Source organism: Protopterus annectens, chromosome 9.part0 (assembly GCF_019279795.1).
Source record: "Protopterus annectens isolate FY-2018-M chromosome 9.part0, PAN1.0, whole genome shotgun sequence".
Classification (NCBI taxonomy): domain Eukaryota; kingdom Metazoa; phylum Chordata; order Ceratodontiformes; family Protopteridae; genus Protopterus; species Protopterus annectens.
The window spans coordinates 601,332,043-601,354,947 of record NC_056743.1 but is presented as its reverse complement, the minus strand read 5'-3'; the positions used below and the strand labels follow the sequence as shown (position 1 = coordinate 601,354,947).

Here is a 22,905-nt window from a genome sequence, read left to right as displayed (position 1 = left end):
TGTCATATGTAGTTGACAGCAGTAAGCTAACCCAATGCGTACATACATGCAGACCTCTCATGCTACTTACCTCATCTTGAAAATGCATAGCTTTAATGCCTCACTTGTCAGTTTAACAAGAAATATGCACTTTTACATGGTGTATGTCTCTGCTCATTATTGATTGTTTTTGTAAGACTTGGCTTGGTCTTGAATTGTTACAAATGTGACATGCAATATTGATATGTATTACACTAAAACATGGTGGTTGTGTCTTAAGGCTTTTCCCGGTTAGGGGTTGCCACAGTGGAACTCTGGTCCGCTAATGATTGGCAGTAGATTTTTAAGTGGCGAGTTGCCAGCCCTGACGCACAACCTTCAACGAAGGTACGCCCATGTCATGCATGTCTCCACACAGAAGACGCTCTAACTGAGAATCGAACCAGACAACGTCTTACTGTGAGGCGACAACGCTACCGCACCGTAATGAAAACAAAAACAGAAATGTTGTAGAGTCATACAGTGGAGCTTGTTTCCCTGGGCATTCATCTGAAAATGGCAGCACCCATTTGGCTTTTCCTGGTTATCAAAGCTTCTGCTGAATGCTCTGTTTATCCATTCTTGACCGAGTTGGTCCCACTAGGCTAGTGGCCATTCTCGAGGGGAGACCTGAGGTGGTATTTATATTACTATGGAAAATTTTGTTAGGTCATTGGGGAATTTTCCCTACTCTTTGGAGCTGCTAGATGATGGCGGAGAGCTCCTACAGCAGCAAGGAAGAGGCTTAAGGAGCAGTATGGAGGAGGAGTGGCAAAAAGCTATATTACTATAGTTTGGAGGGCGACGGTAAGAATTTACAGAAAATCTTGTTCAATGTGGAGAGATCAGAATATAAACAAAGATTTCTGTGTGGTAGATGATGCAAATCAGCATCATTTTAGTTGTCTCGGTGGAGAAGGAACTAAGCGAGTCTGTTGGAGTAATGCAGATAGCAGAAATGGAATCAGGAGGGCTTGCATATGATATGTTAAAAAAAATAACAATTCTGCTGTCTCATGGGGGTAAGATGACAGATAACTGTTTCAGAAGTGCTGAGGGTGGTAATGTGGAGAAGGAACCAGGTGATGTGGCAGTAAAGAATGCAGCAGTTAAAACCTATGCTTCAGTGACAGAAAGTCAATGAGGAAAATAGCAACAAAGTGAGAAGTTGTCTGGTTTTGTGCAGTATATAATGCAGTAGCTAAAAGATGCAGCAGTGATAGCAGGCAAAAAAGGAGAGCAGCAACAAACCATCTTTACAAAGAAAAGACCAGTTGTGAGAAAAAGATCAAGAAATAACTCCTCGATAGATGTAATATATGGGACGATTTGGTAACTGTTCTGGGCTTTAAAACTGAAGAAATTTGGTCTTTTATACTTACTGGGACATGGACTTTTTGTGACTTAACTTTTGAAACTGAATGACTGATGATGTTTTTAAGTGTAAGAAATGAACATTTATCCGTGGAACAATTATTTTTCTGGTAGTAACTTAAATGTAGAAAAATGTTACCTTGTAGTTTAGAACTGATGCACTGGAAGAAGAGGATGTTAAAAATTGCATGCAGGGTTTATGTGAAGCTGTTAATAACATTTTAAAAGAGATGAGCGAAAACTTATGGAATTGAGGGTAGAGGTTGAAAGCTATTTTGAAAAGTGAAAAAAACGCACAGTGAAACACCAAGTCTTATTTTTGTGACTCGTCATATAGGAACATAAATATACGCTGACCAGTGTACATCTTGTTTCTTTTATTGGGACTTTCTCATTTAATTAATTGTGACAAGATACAGTGTAACCAGTGTGGGGAGAGAAGACGTACAGCAAGAAGATGGATTGTCAAGAACAAAGTGTAAATAACGAAAAGGAAGGGGAAAGGGAAGAAAACATACCTGAGGAAGTTCAGCAAGAGGCTGGGATAGAGGGTGAACTAGGTGAAGAAAAAAATGAGGGGAAGAATGAGGAGAGAGAGTGCTTGCAGGGAGAGAGGCCACAAGGCGGGATTAACACTAATAATTTTTTTGAAGTTGTATTCGGAGAAAAATCTGATTCAGAGGATCATTGATTATTTGTACATAAATTCAGGAAAAAATATTAAATTAGGGAAAGAGTAAAAAAAAAAAAAAAAAGAAGAAAATGCAGCTTTAAAAATATTTCCTTTAAAGTTAAAAAGAAATGTGAACAGTATTATTAACATTCTTAAGAAGGATGAGGAATCTGGAATGGTGTGCTAAATGTCATGTGAATGTTATTTTGTTAGAGGATGTAAAGTTCCTGACAAGTAAAGAAAGACTGAAAACTGAAAAATTGTGTGGCTGAAATATGTTATGGAACGTGGGAAGTGAAAGACTGCAAGCAGAACTGTGGGATGGAAATATAATATGGAACTTGGAAAGTGAAAGTTGTTCTGGAGTTGCTGTGATGTATAAAACAACAGTGAAAATACTAGCTAGAATGTTGGTAAGGATGAGAAGATTAACTGTTGTGTGGAACTGAACATATAGTCCTATAATTCTATAAATAATGAATGTTTAATCAAGTATTTGACTGTGGCGGTTAACCTGAAAATTATAATGGCAGGATACTTAAAATGTGATTTAAGGAGAATGTGTAAAAAGAAAGGGAAAGATGTAAAAAACACCAACTGGTAAAATATGGCAAATTAGCTATGTGGAACAAAAGTCAATGGACTTGCAGAGGGAGGCACTTGGATCTGAAACTTATTGTTTTGTATTAGAATGCTTTGGAATAGCAGATTGTGATACAGCTGCGATGTGTTTTTCAGATCATTTAGCAATATGGATGGAGGTGATGGAAGAAAGGAAGTATACTAAAGTAGGAAAGAGAGTAAAAAGAAATGGAAATTATGGGATGAAATTGTAGTGTGGAAGTATTCCAGTTATGGAAGGATCGTCTAACCATGAAGGATTTCTGTAAAACCTGGTCTGAATGGTGGATTTGAATTTAAAAAGGATATAATTGTTTTCCCCAATGGTAGGATGATGTAGAAAGGAAGAGAATGTGAAGTATAGGAATTTCTAGAAATGTATTACAGAATGTATTAAGAATAAAATAATAGTATGATGTAAACAATATATACAAGAAATAAAAAAATGAGGCATTATTGTTTAGGCTGAGATATTTATAAGGAAGAATGGAGGGAGGTGTCTGCATATTAGGGTAAAAAGTAAAGGTGGATATTAGTATAATGACGGAAATTAAAAATCTAAAAGAAGAGGTAATAAGAACACAACAAAATTAAGTATTGTAGTACAGCATGTGGAAAATGTGTTTAAAAGTTAAAAGATGGAAAATAAGAGGGAATGGAAAATAAAAATAAAAAGATGGGAAATAAAAGAGAATGGAGAGTACAAAAAATCCAAAAGAAGTTGAAGAATCTGAAAAAGAAATTACTATTAGTGAATTGGATGAAGTACGTAGGAATAATTGCTGATTCAGTAAAGGGCCAGTACGTAGGAATAATTGCTGATTCAGTAAAGGGCCAGATGGTACAAGGTGTGAAATGTAAAAAAAAAAAAAATTAATGGATTGACAAAATATTTTTTTAAATGTACTGAATGAATGGTTGAAGGAAAGGTTTGTTTATATAGAGTTATATAGTGGGATATTAAAATTTATGTGGAAGAAAGTTGAGAAGAATGAAATGAGACCCATCATATGAAACGTATAACGTTTTTTATGAAAATAATAGAGAAGAGAATGGAGGGATATTTTATTTATTTATTTATTTACATTTGTTGACTGGGAGTGTTTTATTACATTTATTAAAGAAAATGAATATGGTATAAAAGAGAAGAGATTTCACAAATTATTGCTGGTTGTGAGAGAAATTGTAGATATTGTAAGTAAAAGGGCGGATGTGAAACTTATGGTAGGTGATATTAGCAAGGCATCTGATATAGTAGGACATTATGCTGTGTGGGATGTTACGGAAAAGTATGGAGTAGGCAATAGAATTAGGTGTGTGTATATATCAGTATATCAAAATAATATTGAGAGTGTTAGTGAATGGATGGTTGAGTAAAGAACTATGCATGAGGTGTGATATAAGGTGTCTCATGAGTGGGGTATTGTTTGCATTGTTAATGAATGTGATAGTGATTGAAGTAGCTTATAAAATGAAAGATGCTAGTTATATGATGCAAAAGGAGGTGGTGATTCCAGTAGCTTTGACATAAGAAGATGCTATAGCAACATATGGATGAAGAAAGTGTTGGTTTGTCTGAATGGATGTTTAAAGGAAATGTGAATGACCTTCAGTAGAGATAAAAGTAAGGGTATGAGTGATGTGAAAATTGGGGAGGTGTATTTTTCATTGAAGTGTCTTTGGTTGGAATAAAATTAGGGAAAACGATGCAATGGGGGGATCTGATCAAATAAATGAAAGAAATATGTCTTTTCTGGAGGAAGTACAGATTAACATTCAGTAAAAAGGTTTACCTTGTGAATTTGATATTAATGGGGAAAATAGCATATATGTCAAATGTTTATATGATCCCAGAAAAATGTGTAAAGGAAATAATGCAGTTGTTTTCATTCATATGGTGTCTAAAATTAAACCCATTGAAAAGATGCATACTGGGCTAATGACCACTAGGGCCCTTGTAAGCCTAGCTGTGCAACCCAAATGTGACCCACAGATTTGATTTGTATAGGTGGTGGTTTACAGACTGTCTCAGTCTATCAAAGATGCAAGAGCCAGCCTGGGGTGAATTGCCAATTTACCTGTCCATTGTTCCAAGTTGCTCTTAAAAAGGGATAGGGAGGAACTCTGCTTCACATGGAAGAGGAGCTTGTCCCAGAGAATGGGAAGTCTCCAAGAAATGTGCATCTCTAACATGTCCTGTTTCCTGTTTATGAATCTAGTGATTCTGATGCTGTTTGTTTTGTGGATGTGCAGAAGGTTAATCAAAACATGGTCCAGAGATGCTTTGTAGCCAAGCAAAGATTACCTCTCATAAGGTTGTATGATACACCAAGTAAAGAGACAGGGCTTTGAGGCGAATCAGAGTAAGACATTGTGTTTACTCCCTGTATTTATTTTTTTAGGAACCTTTGTAAATGTTCCATTTCCTGCATATGTTTGATCAGCTACCTACCAAAGGGATTATTGTACTCTTATGGGTGGGTCTGATGAGGGTTGAGTACAGTGATATGATGGACCTAGATGCCATGCCCTTGCTTATAAGTTGAGCAACATAGAAGGATTTTCTTGCTACCTTGGAAACATGATGGTTGAAGGCTTTGTTATTGTCTACATGAATTTCCAGATCCCGGACTGGTAAATCAACTTTTAAGGCTGTTTTACTAATGATGTAGATATCTGAGGTGGTACTTCCCAAAAGGTACATTAATGCATTTCTTGGTACTGAGTTTTAAGCCATAGCTTTGGCACCATGCTTTTATCTATATTAGACCTTCCTGAAGGGGATTCTCATCCTGCAGGGATTCGGTGACTACTCCCATTTTGCATTCATCTGCAAACTCGGTCGGCCAAAGGCCTTTGACATTGCCTTTGAGATCAGAGAAGTAGATGCCAAAAAGGAGTGGGCCCAGCACAGAGTCTTGGGGGACTCAACTGGTGATGGGCCTCTTTGTGGAGGTTGCCTCACTGATGCTAACCTCCTGAGTCCTGTCAGTGAGCCAGCTAGCTGTCCAATGTTTTATAAAGGGGTTTATACTTAGTTTGATAAGTTTGTTGATAACGTCTGAGTGTGATATTGTATCAAATACTTTTACCAGATCTAGGTAGGCAGATGCACTGTTTTCCCCTCATCCATTGCCTTAGTGACCTTTTCAAAGAAGTCTACCAGGTTTATTAAGCATGACCTTTCTTTGACCAAGTGAAACTGGGATGGATCCATTTTCTGGAGGACTTTTATGTCCATGTTGATAATTTCCATGCTAATTCTTTGCATGGCTTTGCAGATAAGACTAGCTATACTAATGGGTCTGTAGTTTCCAGGATATGTTGAAGGTCTTTTTTTTGTGAAGGGGAATGGCCATTTTGGTCCTCCATTCATGTGGCACAAAACCTTGTTTTAAGACTATGGTTAAATGACTCCAGGGGTCCTGATAAGTCATATTTTAGACTATTTAGGAGGCATCCTGGGATGTTATCTGGCCCGCCGAGGCTGTATCTTGGCTTTAGTAAATGCAACCAGTACGTGTTCCCTAGTTATAGCTGGAGGGGTTATGTTTGAGGGTATTTTTGAGGGGATGGTTAGGAGTGAATAGGGGTAAACCTGGGACTGAATTTGCTGGCAGGTTTACTATATTGCCAGGTTCCATGAATGTGGCACCACTAACCACCTTCAGCACATCGCTGTGGTGCTGCTCTTGATAATTCTGACATAGCTGCAGAAGGCCTTAGAGTTATCTTTCACCTGGGAGGCTATCTTAATCTCAGAGCTAGCTTAGCTTGACCTAATTAGTCGTCTTAGTTGCCTATTTACTTTAATGAGAGAGTCTTTATTTGTATGAGAATTACCCTTCCTAATTTTTGGCATAATTGTTTTCCTTTTCTTGAATATCCTGTTTAATTTGGGATGCCGCCAGGGTGGTTTGTTTCTAGGGCTAATCCTGTGCTTAGTTCTTGTAGGTGTACAGCAGTGTTTGTGCAGCTATTGACATGGTTGTACAGAGTTTCTGAGAGCAATTCAGCATAGGCTGCTGTGTTCTTTGGGTTTGAAGGGGCATTGAATTTTGACAATCCGTCACTTAATAAAAGGTAATTGAATTTTGACAATCCATCACTTAATAAAAGGTTATTTGCCTTGAAATAGTTCCTGTTAATGATTTTAACAGGATTACAGAGTTGATTTTGATTTCGATGGAGACAGCTTTATGGTCGGGCCTCACCAGGGAGGATGAGACATGGAGCGGGGTGCACATTTCTCCCATATTTGTAAGCACAAGGTCTCTCTGCCTATAGATTTGAGGCTTTGTAGGAATCCTAGTCTGTTAGAGGGGTAATTAGGACTCCAGTGAGTAGGGTGTTGGGTTGGATAAGTGTCTGGAGTGGGGCCACCTATGCATTGTGAGCTTTATTGGGACATAGAAGGTGACCTCTCGCTGGCTAGAATATGGTACAGGATTTTGGCTATGGAGGTTTGCACATGGAAGAACTCCAGCGAGTCATCCTGTTTGACCACCCTAGAGAGAGGTTTGTTATTGATGCATATTGAGAAACCTCCTCCTCCTTTAGCCCTTTTTTTCTGTGCAGCTACTGGTCTAAAAGTATGGATAGCAATGAAACCTTCCACTGCCAGGGTACCCTCTGCCACTTTAAGCCATTTCTTGGTAACTGCACAGATGTCTGTATTCTTGAGTATGAGGAGGGCTTGAAGGGGTGTGTATGATTTTTTTTTTGTTAAGGCTGCTGGCATTGGGCAGTAACACCTTGAGGTTTAGGTGAGTTGTTTTTGCTGTGTCTGTAGTTTTGTCAATTTGGTATTGCCGAAAAGAAAGTATAGGGTTGGATAAAGTTTTAGCCAGTATTCAAAAGTCGGGAGGGGACAGGTGCATACCATCCTTGGCAAATCAACGTGGTCTGTTAACCATGCCCTCTCAAGCTGACAGATATTGTATTCTATTAGAATGTCATCAGAAAGACAGCCAGCTGTTGAAATCAGTCGTTTTTTGCACATATTGTGGCATAATTCTTGGTGATGATAATATGCTGCTAAGTGCAAGGCTTATACCATCCTGAGATGTATAGACTGAAAGCTCCATTACGTCTGTCTTCATACAGTCCAGGGAGGTACATCTCAGGTCATTTACACCCACACTGGACTATGATGTAGGCATACTGGTACCTTTGGCATAATGACTTGAGTGAGTGCATGAGTCATTTGCTGGATTCTGGCACCAGATAGGAAACTAATGGTTATTTTCTGCTTGTTCAGCCTGGTCAGAGGGGCATCAGTATATCTTAAAATGGAGTCCCCTACGACGAGAGTCCTGGGAAGTATGTTTGCTTGCCTTACAGACTTCGTGTTTGGGGCTGCACTGAAAGTGACAGTATGTGTCGTGTTAGGCGGTGTTTTTTTCCCCCCCGAGTTCCTTTGGTGTTGCTGATGCATAGATTTGACAATGGGTGAGCTAGGCAATTTTTGTTTTGGGAGATTGCTTTTCAGTGCCTCAGCATACATTAGTCTATGTGCATGTTGTGTATTGTGTGAGGCGAGAGTTGTGTGTGTGGTTTTGACAACCCAATGTGCACTTGTGTGTGAGTTTAGTCTGTAGTGTCATTGTGTAAGTATACCTCTTGCATACTATTTCTGCTCCTTTAAGGATTAAGTGGCTGTTAGTAATCATCAGACATTTAGTACATTATTTCAAGATGCCCATATCTACCAAGCTGGCTACAGAGAAGTTAGGAAATTGCATATCCATACTGTCCAGTCATTTCACAGTCATTTCATTTGTTTGTTACAAGCTGGTGGTGTATTGGGGTTAGAAAGCTGTTAAGGATGCTTTATTAGAGCAGATTGTGCTGAAAAGTACTAAATTTAATGTTTACACAATAGTTAATTCAATTAAATCTGTAGGTATGGCCACTTGGCTCCAAACTAGTTGCTCTAAGCTTGCTGGCATACAGGGTATGTGCTGTTTTGCTGCTTTAGAGAGTACAGTTTTATGAAATGACCTTTCTAGCTGTTTGCTACTGTACAGAACACTACTAACCCATGTAAATGTGCAAATTTTATAGCGGCACACAAAAAAAATATAAAAGTAACTAATGAGCCCTCTGTCCAATAAAATGACTACACTGTGAGTGCTTTTGTGTATTTCCCAACTCGTATAGACCAGGCAAACACCTTCTGCCACAAGATGAATAAATCCAGGTCTCCTAGTGTAAAAAACACAGTAGAAGAGACCCACAAGTGCAGTGCTACCACAAGCCACTTAAACAACTAGCTGGAGTTCCCTTGCTGAATGCGTTTTCAAGACCATCTTAGGATTAATGTCTCTGTTTTGCTCCTGGTGAGAGAGGGGAGCATAGGGACATTATTTCTGGAGACTACTGATCAGTGGAAGGTCTAATTGCTTTATAGACGCCAGCTTGGAATTTTTGCTTTTATTTTGCTCCTGGTGAGAGAAGCAACAGAGTGCATTGATTCCTGACTGTTTCTAATTGGCATTGAGTGTCTGTGTTTGATCTTCCTAATTGGTCTAGTTGTTGTTCAATGCATCTACCAGGAAAAGGCTACAACAAGCCTACAAAACACTTGCATCATCTGGGACAAGTCTGTGGATCATCTGGGACAAGTCTGTGGATCATCAAAGAGCCTATGGTCTGCTTCTCATCTTGGGATTGGTAATACAGTTTTGGTTCTGGTGAGAGAAGAAGCAAAGGAGCTTTATATCCCAGCAATGATTCCCAGCAGCATGAAGCTGTGGTGAGACCAGCACTAGTACTAGTCAGGCAGTAGCTATTCAAGCGACTACCCTCTTTTTATCATTCTTGACAAGCAGATTCTTTCTTTTCAGTAAATACTACTTGTTTTCCTGGAGTCTAGCCTAACTTCAGAATGTATCCCTAAATTCTTCAGCCATAAATCGTCAGGGTTTACTTACTAGTTTCCACTCGGATGTTTGACAGTGCCCTGCATAGATGCAAACATCTTGAGTTGATTGACATTTTTCCTGCAAAAGCACCATTGAAATTTCACCAATACTAAGTTGAACACAGCTCAAATAGGCTGCAGTGACAAGCAATGTCCCCAGAGTTGCAAACCAGATACTGGCATTACTTTATATTCTCACTCCAACTGTCTACTCAGTAAAAAGGGTCTGTTACTATGGATATTAACTTTCCCATTTCCTTTACCAGCTTGGTGAATATGAGCATCCTGAGGCAATGTAGAAATTCCCTAATGTTTGCTGGCAACCATTTAATTCTCAAATAAACTGATAAGGTATGTGAGAGATGTATTTACACAATGTCACTGGAGACAAAACTCTCACATAAAAGCACTCCTAATGTCGATAAGGTTGTCAGTAGCACACATACTAGCCCCATCACACGCAACTCAAAGCAACCACATAGACCCATGTATGCTGAAACACTTAAATGTAACCTTCTTAAACCCCCAAGACTTTCTAGATGAAGTACACATAAATACTCTCAGCAGCCCCAAATGCACTTCTTCAGAACAACACCCACATCAGCACATATAGCCACATCTCATGGAGCCTCTGTTTCTAAGCCAAAAAGGTAAACCCACCACATAATCCAACATTCTGGTCATTGGAGACTCCTTTATGAGACTCACTGATATCCCTCTTACCGGGCTGAGTAAGGAAAAAGTCACAGTCAGTTGCTTATCAAGGATCAGGATCTATCACATCACACACATACTCGGGTCATTGGACCACAGGTGCTAGTATGACACAGTCATAGTTCTTGTAGGTGTAAATTACATGAGATGTACCTCCCTAGACTGTAGGAAGAGAGACATCACGGAGCGCTCGGAATGTGTGTTCCAGGCTGGTATGAGCATAGCATTGAGCACCATTTTACCTTTTCCAAGGACAATGCCACAATACAAGCAAAAGATGATGGACTTAAGTAATTGGCTGAGTTTTTAGTGTCATTCTAAGGGAGTGCAATATTTGTTAGCATGGAAAGATATGGTCAACAGACGACTCTACTTTTCCAAAGATTGTCTGCACCTCTCCCCTCTAGGCTTTCAAATATTAGATGAAACATTATTCTCCCCCAGTGCTTTTTTTTAAGCAATGCCAAACTGAAAGTACTTCTGACATAAATCAAAACCAGGAAAATCTAAAGGTGTTGCTGCTCAGTGCTAGGAGTCTAAACAAAAAACTCCACTCCCTAGAAGCTCTCGTCACTCTAGAAAGTGCTGACATCTGTGTGGTTACTGAGACATGGTTTAAAGGAGAGGACAGCACACAGACAGTGCAAAGTTATAATGTCTTCGATACATTTAGACCAGTTACTGCACAGACAGGCACTAAAGGTAGCGGTGTCTTGATTTACTTCAGAAGTAAATATAAGTGAAGGCTAATGAAACAGAACAATACACATGGGATGTTCAAATCACCATTAACAAAATCCCATACCAGTTCCTTAAAAGCTATAGGTCCCCCCTTTTATAACCCAGGAAACACATACTTTGTATTTAAACTTATTGGAAACTCTTACCATGCAGCCGAATACAGTATTCATGGGCGACTTTACCCCAGTATTAACTGTGAATCATATACGACACCAAATGTACAGGCACAGAGATGTCTGGACCTTGTAAATAGTATACCAACCCACAACCGTACTGGATCTGGTCCTCACTAATATGGGAGAGTGCTGCACATCCCCTAGTGTAATGTCTTCTCTGGTAAGTTCAGACCACAAAATGGTCTCCTTTGAAGGAAAAAATAAAACATCTAACCCCAGCTTAACCATGAAATATTCAGCAACTACTGCAAGTCTAACTTCTACTGTTTAATGATAACCTGGCAAAATTTCAAGCCCCTGAGAACACTGCTACCTATGTGGAACTGTTCACAGAAACCCTATACAAGCATGTTAATAGCTGCTTTGAGGCAGCTTGTACCCACCAGGAAGAAGTAGAGAACAAACTCAAAAAAACAAGCCACCCTGGTAGAATCACAACATTAATAGCCTGTATAACAGAAGGAAGAAAATCATGGCAAAAATTAGGTAGTGCAGCACCCTGCAGGATAAATGTACTCTTGTCAAGCTAAACAACAACTTAAAAGGCAAGTAGTCTACCAAAACCAAATTTGAGGTAAAGTTGGCCTCTCAGGCCAAGGACAACCACAAGCCATTCTTTAGTTATGTCCGCAACCTCAAAGGCAGTACACAGTTGTGTGTAGAGCTCATTGTTAATGAAGCCACATGTACTGAGCCAGAAAATAAAGCAAATCTACTGGCTAACAAATTTAGCTCCAACTCTACCCTTCTCTCTCCCTCAACCTTCCCTCAGGAAATAACATCAAATATAACTCCCCCTGCTATCACTGAGGAACATGTCCTTAGTGCTCTCTCTAAGGCCAAGAACACTGTATTAGTGGGCCCAGATAATATCCCAGGATGCCTGCTAGAGTGTGAAATATGATCTATAAGGCATTTGGAATTGCTATTTAATTTTAGCCTCCAAACAGGTTTCGTGCCTCTTGAATGGAGAAAAACAGCAGTCATCCCTCTGCACAAAGGTGGAACATCTACAGATCCTGGAAACTACGAGTCCATAAGTTTTACTAGTCTCGTATGCAAACCATAGAAAGAATTATGAAAATGATCAATAATGACATAGGAAACGTCCGGACACTGGACCCAACCCAATTTGGTTTAGTTATGCACAGATTATGCCTATTCAACCTGTTGGATTACTTTGAGAAAGGTACCGAAGCAATGGATGAGGACAAAATGGTTCATACTGCCTACCTTGACCTGACCAAGGCGTTGGACACAATGCCTCAACTGGACTTTGTTGAGAAACTCAAGAGGTTATGTACAAACCCTTATGTCACCTGGTGGATAGTCGGCTGGCTCACAGAAGGGACCTAGCAAGTTATAACTGAGCAGTCCACCTCCACAAAGAGGCCAGTCACAAGCAGAGGTCCTCAGGGATTGGTCCTGGGACTGCTTCTTTTTGGGATGTATTCTCTGAACTCAAGGCCAGTGTCATTGACTTCTGGCTGACTAAATTTATAGACGAGTGTAAATTAGGAGCTGTAATTGAATCCCCTACTGACACACATGTTCTCCAGGAAGGGTTCACAAAGACAAATAACTGGTGTCAGAGCCATGGATTAAAGCTAAATGCCAAGAAATGCATAATAGTAATCTTTGGAAAGTCATCCACCCCTGGTGACTACCATATTAACACACTCCTAAGAAATGCACTAGTAGTCAGTGACTTGGGGGACACACAGACAATAATTTAGCCTTTGTCTACCTATGTGGAACTGTTCACAGAAACCCTATACAAGCATGTTAATAGCTGCTTCGAGGCAGCTTGTACCCACCAGAAAGAAGTAGAGAACAAACTCAAAAAACAAGCCACCCTCTAAAGGTACCTCTGTCTATGTTGGTGAGGAAATATTCTGTGTTGTGCAACTTGTAAACAAAGATGTGGTGCCTGGGTCCAAGGAAGTCATTGTTCCACTGTATTCAGCATTCGTCTGACCTATCATTGAGTATGGTGCCCCCTTTGGTATATATCTAACCAGGCATATACAACAGCTGGAACATCCAAAGAGTTTTCTCACTAAAAGAATACACAGCATAAGTAACATGTTCTGTGCATACTGCCTCAAGGCTTTATCACTGTATTCTGTCTTTTACATGCTGTTGAGGGGAGATCTATGCTTGGCATACAAGGTAGTGTTAGACCCCACTTTGATGGACTTCCTGCTTATCCATAAAACAAACAGCACCAGTTTTACCTGTTCTAAAGACATGCACCTTGCCTGTGGTAAGAATAGAACCTGCTGGAGAGACAGGTATGTATCCCAGGGACTGGCCCTTCTCTGGAACATGCTCCCAATCCATGTGAAATAGAATTCCTTCCTAACCCAGTTCAACTGCAACTTGCACAATTGGATGGGGAACAGGAAATTCATCACTGGTTTGACACCTGTGAGTCTAATGGACACAGGCAGCCTGCAATTGGTTCATCTCCCAAGCCCCTGCTTACACTTTTCAAGGTTATGAGAAGTTGTCAGAAATATGGGATGCATGACTAGGCTTAAAAAAGGCCCTTGTGGTAGTTAGCCTTAGAGCAGTAACAATGTGAAGAAGAGCAATTTATGTTTTAAAAAAGGCAGGAAACGGTAGTCATCACTCAAAGTAACTTAAGTGCGAACTAAGGAACTTTGGCTGGATGGCACTGGGTATAAGCAAAACAGTACTTGAATGCAAGGTAGGACTCCAAACTTTGCTGAGCTCCTGGAAACTAGTGCTGCACTGCAATTTCAGCAATCCAGTCACCTTGAGTAGGACTAGAACCCCCACAGCCTTCTGGTCTTAAAACATGAAATGCGAGTCTGCTGCCTGTTGTGCCACTGACACTGAGGTATATTGAAACTGTTTTGCAGATCTCTACCTCACTCCAAGATGGAATGCAGTCATGGAAGTTGTAGTAGAATTGCTTAACATCTATGAATAAGTATGTATGGACAGAGTAATTTATCATCCATGAATACATATGTAGAAACAGTGAAAGTCATTAATTTCTTTGCTTTTATATTAACCTTCCAGCATGGTGAAGTTTTGCTCTAATATAAGGCATCACAGGCAGTAGTATGTAAATGTATATGAGCGCTAGGTAGGCCTGTTAAAGTGCAGCCTCCTTATGTACAGTTTCATGTTGTCCTATTGTTTTACAAGTAGTTTTTTTTTTTAATGCAGGGATATGTCTATTCTTTGGTTCCATAAGAATATGACCAGCTTTGATTTTAGTGTATTCTCTGCTCATCTTTTCAGCCTTATTCATATTTTGTAATAGTCTAAGATGTTACTCTAACAACATTATTATAGTAACTTAATGGACTTGCATTAGGTTTATAAAGCTAAAGGAGATGCATGTTGAATTCGGGAATAATCATGTCATTGCAAGTCCCATGTTTGGCACATCTGCTCCATTTAAGTTTTATAGTTCAGGTATCCTCTACCAGTAGCCGATATAAACGTGACCACATTTTTCATTGTAAAATGTCAACTGTTTTATTTTGCTGCTTCCCCTTTTTCACACTACCTGTTTTGAATTGACGTCTTAAAGTCTGTGACTTCTAAAATTGAAGCACAATGTATTGACAAGAATTGTTACTGGTATGTTTATGCATCATATTGGACAGCAGGGATATGGTTGATCGTTAAGCAAACAATCCATTAAAGCTACTTTTCTCAAAACTAGTTGACCAAATGGATCTTGGTTGAGTATTGGTCTGTTACACCAAGCATTGTTATTTTAGAATGGAGTTGCATGGATGCCTCCCCAAAGAACCAAGATAAGGTCTTTCCATATAAAGCAGTTTAAAATAATTTTATTTTATTGCCAGTGGACTTGTTTTCAGTTAAGTAGTTTTGACAAAACAATAATTTCAGTCAAATCTTACTAATATAGTATATTGAAATGATGATAGATTGCATATAAGCTCTTTGATGAAAAGGGATCTAGATTAGTGTAAAGGAAAACTTCAGCTGTTTGTTTCTATTCAAGTCATGATGAAAATGAGTAAAAAGTGCAAAAAAAGAAAAAGCTCAGAACATAAAAATAAAAGCATTATCTTTCAGTGGTTGAACTTAATAATGTAGATCTGGTCTTTAAGGCTTCAAAGCCAGTACATTAAGCTGCAACTTGATACTGCAGTATTTGGTGAAGGATGACATATACTTTAACATGCTGTTAAGCTGCCGTGTGCAGAAATATTCAACTGCTTACCAAGATGCTTTCTGTTGAACTTGTGCCATAACTTTTATTTTTAAATTGGTTAAGAACTTTGTTTCTGGAATATCTAGCAGAAATGTGCAGTATTGTCTGTGACTGTAATGTATTTTTGGTTTGTTTAACCAATTTGAAAAACATCTTCTCTTAGGTCTCTGGGTTTCCCTGAAACTTCTACCTGGGGATTTTGTGCAGGTTCAGAAGGATTTTTCTCATCTCATTGACCGATCAACGGCTGTGGCTCGAAAAATGGGATTTCCAGAAATAATACTTCCAGGTATAATAGAGTAATTAAAAAAGGTGTTATTTGTGTTTAAATTAAAAATGTTTCCTGTTGTTCATAGGTTCATAGGGTCATAGGTTCATACTAGGCTATCTACCCGAGGGCATTTATAAGCCTAGCCCATAGTTTTGTGGCTTACGCCACCCCTTTAGTTTGGAGAAACTATGCCCATTATTTTGCTGTGCCTCTGTCGAGCAGTGACACTGAGGTAACCCCTGGGGTGTATCTGCGATCTCCCATCCATTGGTCAAGATTCCTCTTGAACAAGGCCAGCGAGGTGCTCTGCCTCACATAAACCGGGATTTTGTTCCACAGCATAGGGAGTCTTTGGGTGATGAATCTATCCCTCCAGCATGTCCTATTAATAACCGTGTCGAGGTTTAAGTCTCCCGCCCTTGTGGCTCTGAGGGATCTAGATTTTTTGAGATGAAGCATGTTCATCAAATCTGGGTTTGACATGGCCTTGTATGTCAGGCATAGGTCACCTCTGAGCAAGCGGTAAGCAACTGAATATAACTGGAGATTTTGTGCAGGTTCAGGTTGTGTTGTTCATCTGCTGAGAATGTACTGCTTGCAGGAATGTGTACTATGGCCTTGAGTGTGTGTTATAACATTAGTTTAATAGTCATGCACAGTGGCTTTCTGCTGGTGGGCAAGGCTTAATGTTGGATGTGGGGTGTTTCAGTTCTGCTAGGAAGGATGAAAAATTAGATCTGATGTTGTCAGTCTTCACATAATCCTTGACTGTGGGGCTCTTTTCTGAGCCTAGGGACCGACTCGCTTGTTATTCCAGATCGTGTCTTACAAAAACTCTTGAGTTAAGCTCTACCCACAATGCTCCTCACCAAATTACCTCAGATCTCGTTTGCTGCTTCGTTGTGCCAGATGCATTCAATCCAATCTCTCGAGCTTTAGCGTTTCTTCAAACTGCAAGTTTTCTTACTTTCCACTATGTAAAATATATGTTTCATTTTTATCTATACTACCCCACTCCCCTAGATATCTTTGTGTGTTTTCCTGTAATCTTCAGTTAGGTACTCTTGAGTACCATTGTTGGTACCTTTACCCTTTTACCTTCAGGTAACCTCTTATGCCATTGTTAGTTTAACCCTTTTTTTCCCCCTCTGATAAATTAAAAAAAAAAAAATCTTTCCTTATTCGTGTGTGTGTTTTTGTGTGTACAATGTGACCTTAGTTTTTACATACGGCCAACAAACCCTCTAAAGGTACCTCTGGCTTCAAGAGGTGCCAAAAGTGTGATAGAAAAATGCCTCACTCAGATGGGCGCGCACTGAGTGTGTGTATTGTCTTGGTGTGGTCCATCTACAAGAACACTGTGCAATCTGTCATGGGTTCAGTTCCAGGATCCAGGTAGAGCACAAGAACAAGATATTGAAAGGCCTTCTTAAATCTGAATTTGAAGAGGCAAAATCTGGTCCGAAGACAGAAACCAGTTCCTCCTCTTAGTCAACTTCTTCTAAACCTAAAAAGCAGTCTCATTTGGTTTTGACAACTCCCTCGGAACCGCCTTCCAAATTGGCTAAGTCTCCCACGGTGCTGACAGCCCCCTCAACACTGGTGGGCCAAGATTCTCATCCCTTGGTGCCATTGACATTGACACCGACCTCTTCAGTTCCAGTTTCGGTGCAGACAACTCTCAGTTTGGTACCAATGGATCTCTCTGTACCAAAGAACCCTCCGGTAATAGTTTTACCCTGTACAACCTACTCCCCATCCATAGATCCATTTGCTGACCATCCTACCAGTCCTTTTTTGGAGAGACTGTTACCAAAGTCTCGGTTGGCCTCCACTGTTCAGTCCACTAAGAGTCTGTCCGAGTCAGATATTATGAGACTGGTGGTCCAGCTCCTGATGGTGAGGGAATTATCCCCATCTACTTTTCCTAGCCTTGTTAGCTCTGGAACCATTCCTCCTCCTACCCTTATCCATATTCCTCTTTTGACTCCAGCTGAGATTTCAGAGCCCCTGGTGCCGACCTTTCTGGCTTTGACTGTTTTTTGGTGCTGGCCAGAGCTCTTTCTCCAGTACTGACAGCTACCCTGAGTTCTGGGGCAAGGGCTTCATTGTCTGTTACAGGGGACAGGGTTTGATTTCATTTCTTTCGGAGCCTTCCATGCCCATTGGCATATGTAAGTTTGGCCCTGGCTTCTAGGTCAGGAGGGGCTTCCTCGGTGCAGGGTTGGGATCACGGATCTGAAGGAGTTTATTTTGGTTCCAGGCTCACGTCCAAAATAGAAAAACAAAACCAGCCAAACTGCACTTCACCAGTGGCAACAGGGATGGCAGAACAACAGATTTATTAAAACAGACACAACTTTGCCAAAAAATATTAGCGCTCGTGTCCCTGTATGGGGGGGGGGGCTGCCTTCCAGGCTATGGAAAGGGCCTTGTCCATTGCAGGCAAACAGTCTCTGCCTTCCCTGTCAGACCAAACAGTGTCCATCCGCTCGACCGGAGCTTTTGGCAGTCTGGGACAGAGGGCACAAAAGTCTCAGTGCCAGACCTCTCCGGTTAGGTTGTCTTCGGAGACCTGTCCGGAGCATCCCACCAAAGAGGTATCTTCGAAGAAAAAGAGCAAGAGGAAGCACTTGGACTCCCCTGAAAAGACTGAATCTGAAGTAGTTGATTTCATTCATTCTGCACATATGGGTATACGGATCCGATTCGAATCTGAGCCGGTAAAACTTTTCAAGCATCAGCTCCGAGCTCCAAGCTCCTCCCTTACCTATACTACATCACTTCCTCCTGTCTATCCCCTGATCTCGTTCGCCGCTCTAAGAGTCAACATTGTGGTCTCTGAGCTCTAAGCAAGGTGGTAAGTTTTTTTGGTCTTTTTGGCGATAGTTGAGTGTGAGTACCTTTCCCTTTTTCCTCCCTTCGCATTGGTCGTCGTGTTAGTTGTAAAAAAAAAAAAAAAAAAAAGTTAGTTTTAAATGTTTTGTGATTCTGGTTTCCCGCCTAGGCCCAATCCCTAAGTGTGTGTGTGAGTGGGCCGTTAGGGCTTTTACTGTTTCTACTATGGCTAAACAGTCTAAGGTTCTATTTAAGAAGTGCACAGTGTGATCATAAGCTCTCACCAGCCGATGGCCACACTCTGTGTGTTCTATGTTTAGGGGTCGCCCATCTGTCTGCATCCTGCGACAATTGTTCAGGCTTTAACCCCAGGGCATTGAAGGATCGTCAGGCTAAGCTTGTGGCTAAGGGTTTGCTGCCAGCTTCTGCCCTGGAGTCTGCCTCAGTTTCTTCCCCAGCCAGTGACACTGTACAGGCAAGGACTCAACCTCCCGCCAGGCCTGCTTCATCGGAGTTGTCCCAGAGAGGTAGGGACAGAAGGGCGAAGGAGAAGCGCCACAAAGAGAGGGACAGGCCCAGGAAAAGATCACCGGACAGGGAGTCTTTCTCCAGCCCCTCTTCAAAGGTACCCAGATCTCGTTCCCCTCGGCTACGCTCTCCCCGTTTCTCGCCGGGGCCGACTGAGTCTTCGGAGCCGAGGCACTCCCCTCAGATCCAGCCCAGACCAAAGTCAGTCGCTTCCTCCAGGTCGACTCTGAGTGTCTCCGACCGTGATATGGACAGGCTGATGAGGAGGTTCATTCAGAACCAGATTCAGATGGGGGGTCTTACCAGGGCCCTCTCCCATTGGAGAGGGTCCTCCTTTTTAGCTATGTTCCACCCTATTGCTCCTTTCCCGATCTGACCCGATGCTTTGGAGTTCTCGGGTCCGAGACCTTTTGGAGCTGTTGGGTTGGTGCCGATGGTTCTCGTGTCCTCAACGCCGGCCGTTACCTTGAGTTCCTCTGATCCGATCTCAGATCCGGGGGACTCTCGGAGCTGTGGTCGGGGAGTCGGAGCCGAGGGTCAAGATCTTGCACTTTTGGATCCCATCCTCTGTGCCTGGACTATGCCGCCATTGGCTCTGATCCCTGCTTCGGTGCCAGGGAGAGCCTCATCCTTACATTCTACGGAGGTGTGCTCTCCATCGTCATTCGGGGCAGTGGAAAGGGTTCTCTCCCAGGGGTTGAGACCACAGCTCACCTACTCGGATCCTACCCAGACCCCTCTGATTTTGGATTCTGCTCCCATTACTCTGTCGCAGGGACAGCCCTGTGCCAAAGCAACCCCAGGTTGTTCCCCTCAGGGAACCCCCGGAGGTTTATGAATCCTCTCCAGAGAGTCCCACTGGAGAGGAACCTCGTAAGCGCAAGTGTAAGAGGAGGCACTTGGACTCCTGAGTCCATTACCACTGATACAGACTTGGATGAAGGAGAGGGTTCCCCCAGATCACCTACCCGATGATGTCTCGTTCGGAGACATTATGGAGATCATCCGCCAAAGAGGAGGTTGGTCAGCCCCCAAACCCTCTGCGGATGAGTCAGTATTCCTGGAGGCCTTTGGCGTGGGCCCATCTACTTCCTGGGTCTCCCTTCCAGCGGACCCTTTGGTGGACCTCATCACCACTAGGGCATGGAAGGATCCTGACACCGTAGAGCCTATACCTAAAAGGCCAGACAAAATTCTTTCCCCGCTGTCAGACAGGCAGGCATGGTCTAAAGAAGCCCCTGTAGACGCTTCGGTGGTTGCAGCTGCCACAAAGAAGGAACTGGCACAGGAGAGTTCCTTGGTTCATCCACCAGACAAAGAGTCTAGGTCGATGGATCGTTTCGGGAAACGCATGTACTAGTCAGTGATATTTTCTATTCATGCGCTGAATTACTTGGCACATGTTATCTGACTGCAGCGAGACCTTATATCAGAATTAACTGAGTCGCCACCGGAGTCTCTGTCGCAGCAGGACAAGCAGTCTTTCACTGCGAACATGACTGCACTGATATCAGTGACTAATACCTCTGCGCATCTCCTCTCTCCTGCTACGGAGGGAGCCGCTAGGGCTTGCCGGTACAGGCGTTGCCTTGAGGCGTCATGCCTAGATCAGGTTGTGTCAATTTGTGGACTCCTTTAAGGTGTCTTTCATCAACGCCCCCTTTGATGGATCATCCCTATTTGGGAAGACTGTACGTGACACACTAACCCAGAGTGAGAAGGACAGAAAGACTTGGTCAGCTGTCAGATTCCACTTCTCTAACCCCCAGAGGTCCTATTCCAGGAACCAAAAGGGGCAAAAGATGATGTGGTTCCAGAAATCACAGTCCTTTCGTGACACTCAGGAGTATTCATCCTCCAGAGGCAGAGGGGGACAAGACCGACGCCGTCCCAGAGGCAGAGGGGGTCCCAGAAACTTCGTGTCTAGGGAACCCTTTTCTGACAGACCCGCACAGCAACCCTGAGGAGGGGTTGCCCGGCTGCTCTACTCTGGAGGCAGTCGGGGGAAGATTTTCCTTACATCCAGCGGCATGGGAGTCCATTACTACAGACCGCTGGGTGTTAAACATCATATCCAGAGGATATTCTATCCCCTTCATTTCATGTCCCATTACTCCAGCACGCCTTCCAGATGTTCCACCCGCTCACAGGGAAAGCTGCTACAAAAACGAGCCATCGAGCCGGTCCCCCCAGATCAATCTGGATCAGGCATCTACTCCAGGTTCTTTTTAGTGCCAAAGAAGACGGGGGACCTCGGGTCCATTCTGGACCTGTCTGTCCTCAACCTGTCGGTAGAGAAACAAAAATTCCGGATGGTCACTCTACAGTCCATTCTACCGTTTCTGAGAGAATGTGACTGGATGTGCTCGTTAGACCTCCAGGACACTTATTATCACATCAAGGTCCACAGGAGCTCCAGGAGGTTTCTACGCTTCCGGCTAGGGGCCAGTCACTTCCAATTCAGAGCCCTACCCTTTGGTCTCGCCACAGCCCCCAGGGTGTTCACCAAGGTTAATGGCGATCGTAGCGGCTCACCTGAGACTTCAGGGCATTCAGGTATTCCCCTACCTAGACGACTGGCTTTTGGCTGCATCCTCCAAACGTCTCTTGTGTCAGGCCCTACACTACTTCCTTGGTCTGGCTCACAAGTTAGGCATCACGATCAATATCATCAAGTCACACCTGGCTCAGGTTCAGATCATAGACTTAATCGGGGCAAGGTTGGATTCGATTCAGTCAAAGATTTTTCTCACCCCGGAAGGGATAGAAAATCTCACACTCCATGCATCGGCGATCTTGGATCACTTGGTATTCAAAACAGCCGATGTTCTCAGGGCCCTGGGTTCAATGGCATCCGCAGTCTCTATCCTCCCTCTTGCACATCTTCACATGAGGGTCCTTCAGTGGAATCTGGCAGTTCAATGGTCCTGGCTAGACCTTCCAATGGATTTCCACATCCGAATCAGTTGGACATGCAGAACATCACTACAGTGGTGGCTTCAACTGGCGGACATTTTCGCGGGGCGCAACTTTCTAGCCCCTCCAGCTCAAGCCACGGTGACCACGGATGCTTCCCAGCTCGGGTGGGGGGGGGGCACTTCCTGGGAAGAACGGTCCAAGGCACGTGGTCCCCTCCAGAGACCAAGCTACACATCAGTGTCCTGGAGATGAGGGCAGTGCTTTTAGCATTGAGAGCCTTCCACCCTGTCCTACCTCCATGGACGGTAGGCATTCAATCAGACAACATGTCTGTAGTCTGGTATATAAACAAACTGAGAGGGACCTGATCCTACCCCCCCTTGTCACAAGGTCATGAGGGTTTGGGAGTGGGCCATATCCACCAGCCGGTTTCTCATAGCAGCGCATATCCCGGGATGCTCCAACATTGTAGCGGACAGTCTCAGCAGGGCAATCCTTCTGCCTTACGAGTGGTCTCTGAAACTGTCAAAGGCGGAGAAGATCTTCCGTGTTTGGGGTCAACCTTGCTGGGATCTCTTCGCATCTCCTTACAACGCAAAGTGCAGCAACTTCATCACTCTGATCCCCCCTCCAGGGGGATGTCCCCAGAGAAGCTCTAGTCCATGCTTGGCCTCCCGGGATACTATATGCTTATCCCCTGTTACCTCTTATTCCGAAGTTCCTTTAGAGAGCTTGCCGGCTGCAGTGCAAAGTCATTCTCATAGCTCCCTTCTGGCCGCGTCAAGTGTGGTTTCCCTTCCTATGGTCTTACCTGTTTGTTCCGCCATGGACTCTAGATCCATGCCCGGATCTGATTAATCACCCGTCGGGCTTGCCCCTGTC

At 42.6% G+C, this 22,905-nt stretch overlaps 1 protein-coding gene across 1 annotated transcript in view; it reads left to right on the top strand.

Annotated features, from left to right (window-relative positions):
* DOCK5 (dedicator of cytokinesis 5) overlaps nt 1–22,905 on the top strand; it is a gene marked incomplete in the record, with an annotated part of 3,482,443 nt that overhangs the window by 1,589,042 nt on the left and 1,870,496 nt on the right. Inside the window, 1 exon segment of the mRNA XM_044083155.1 lies at nt 15,631–15,756. Within this exon segment, the coding sequence (XP_043939090.1) occupies nt 15,631–15,756 (126 nt within the window).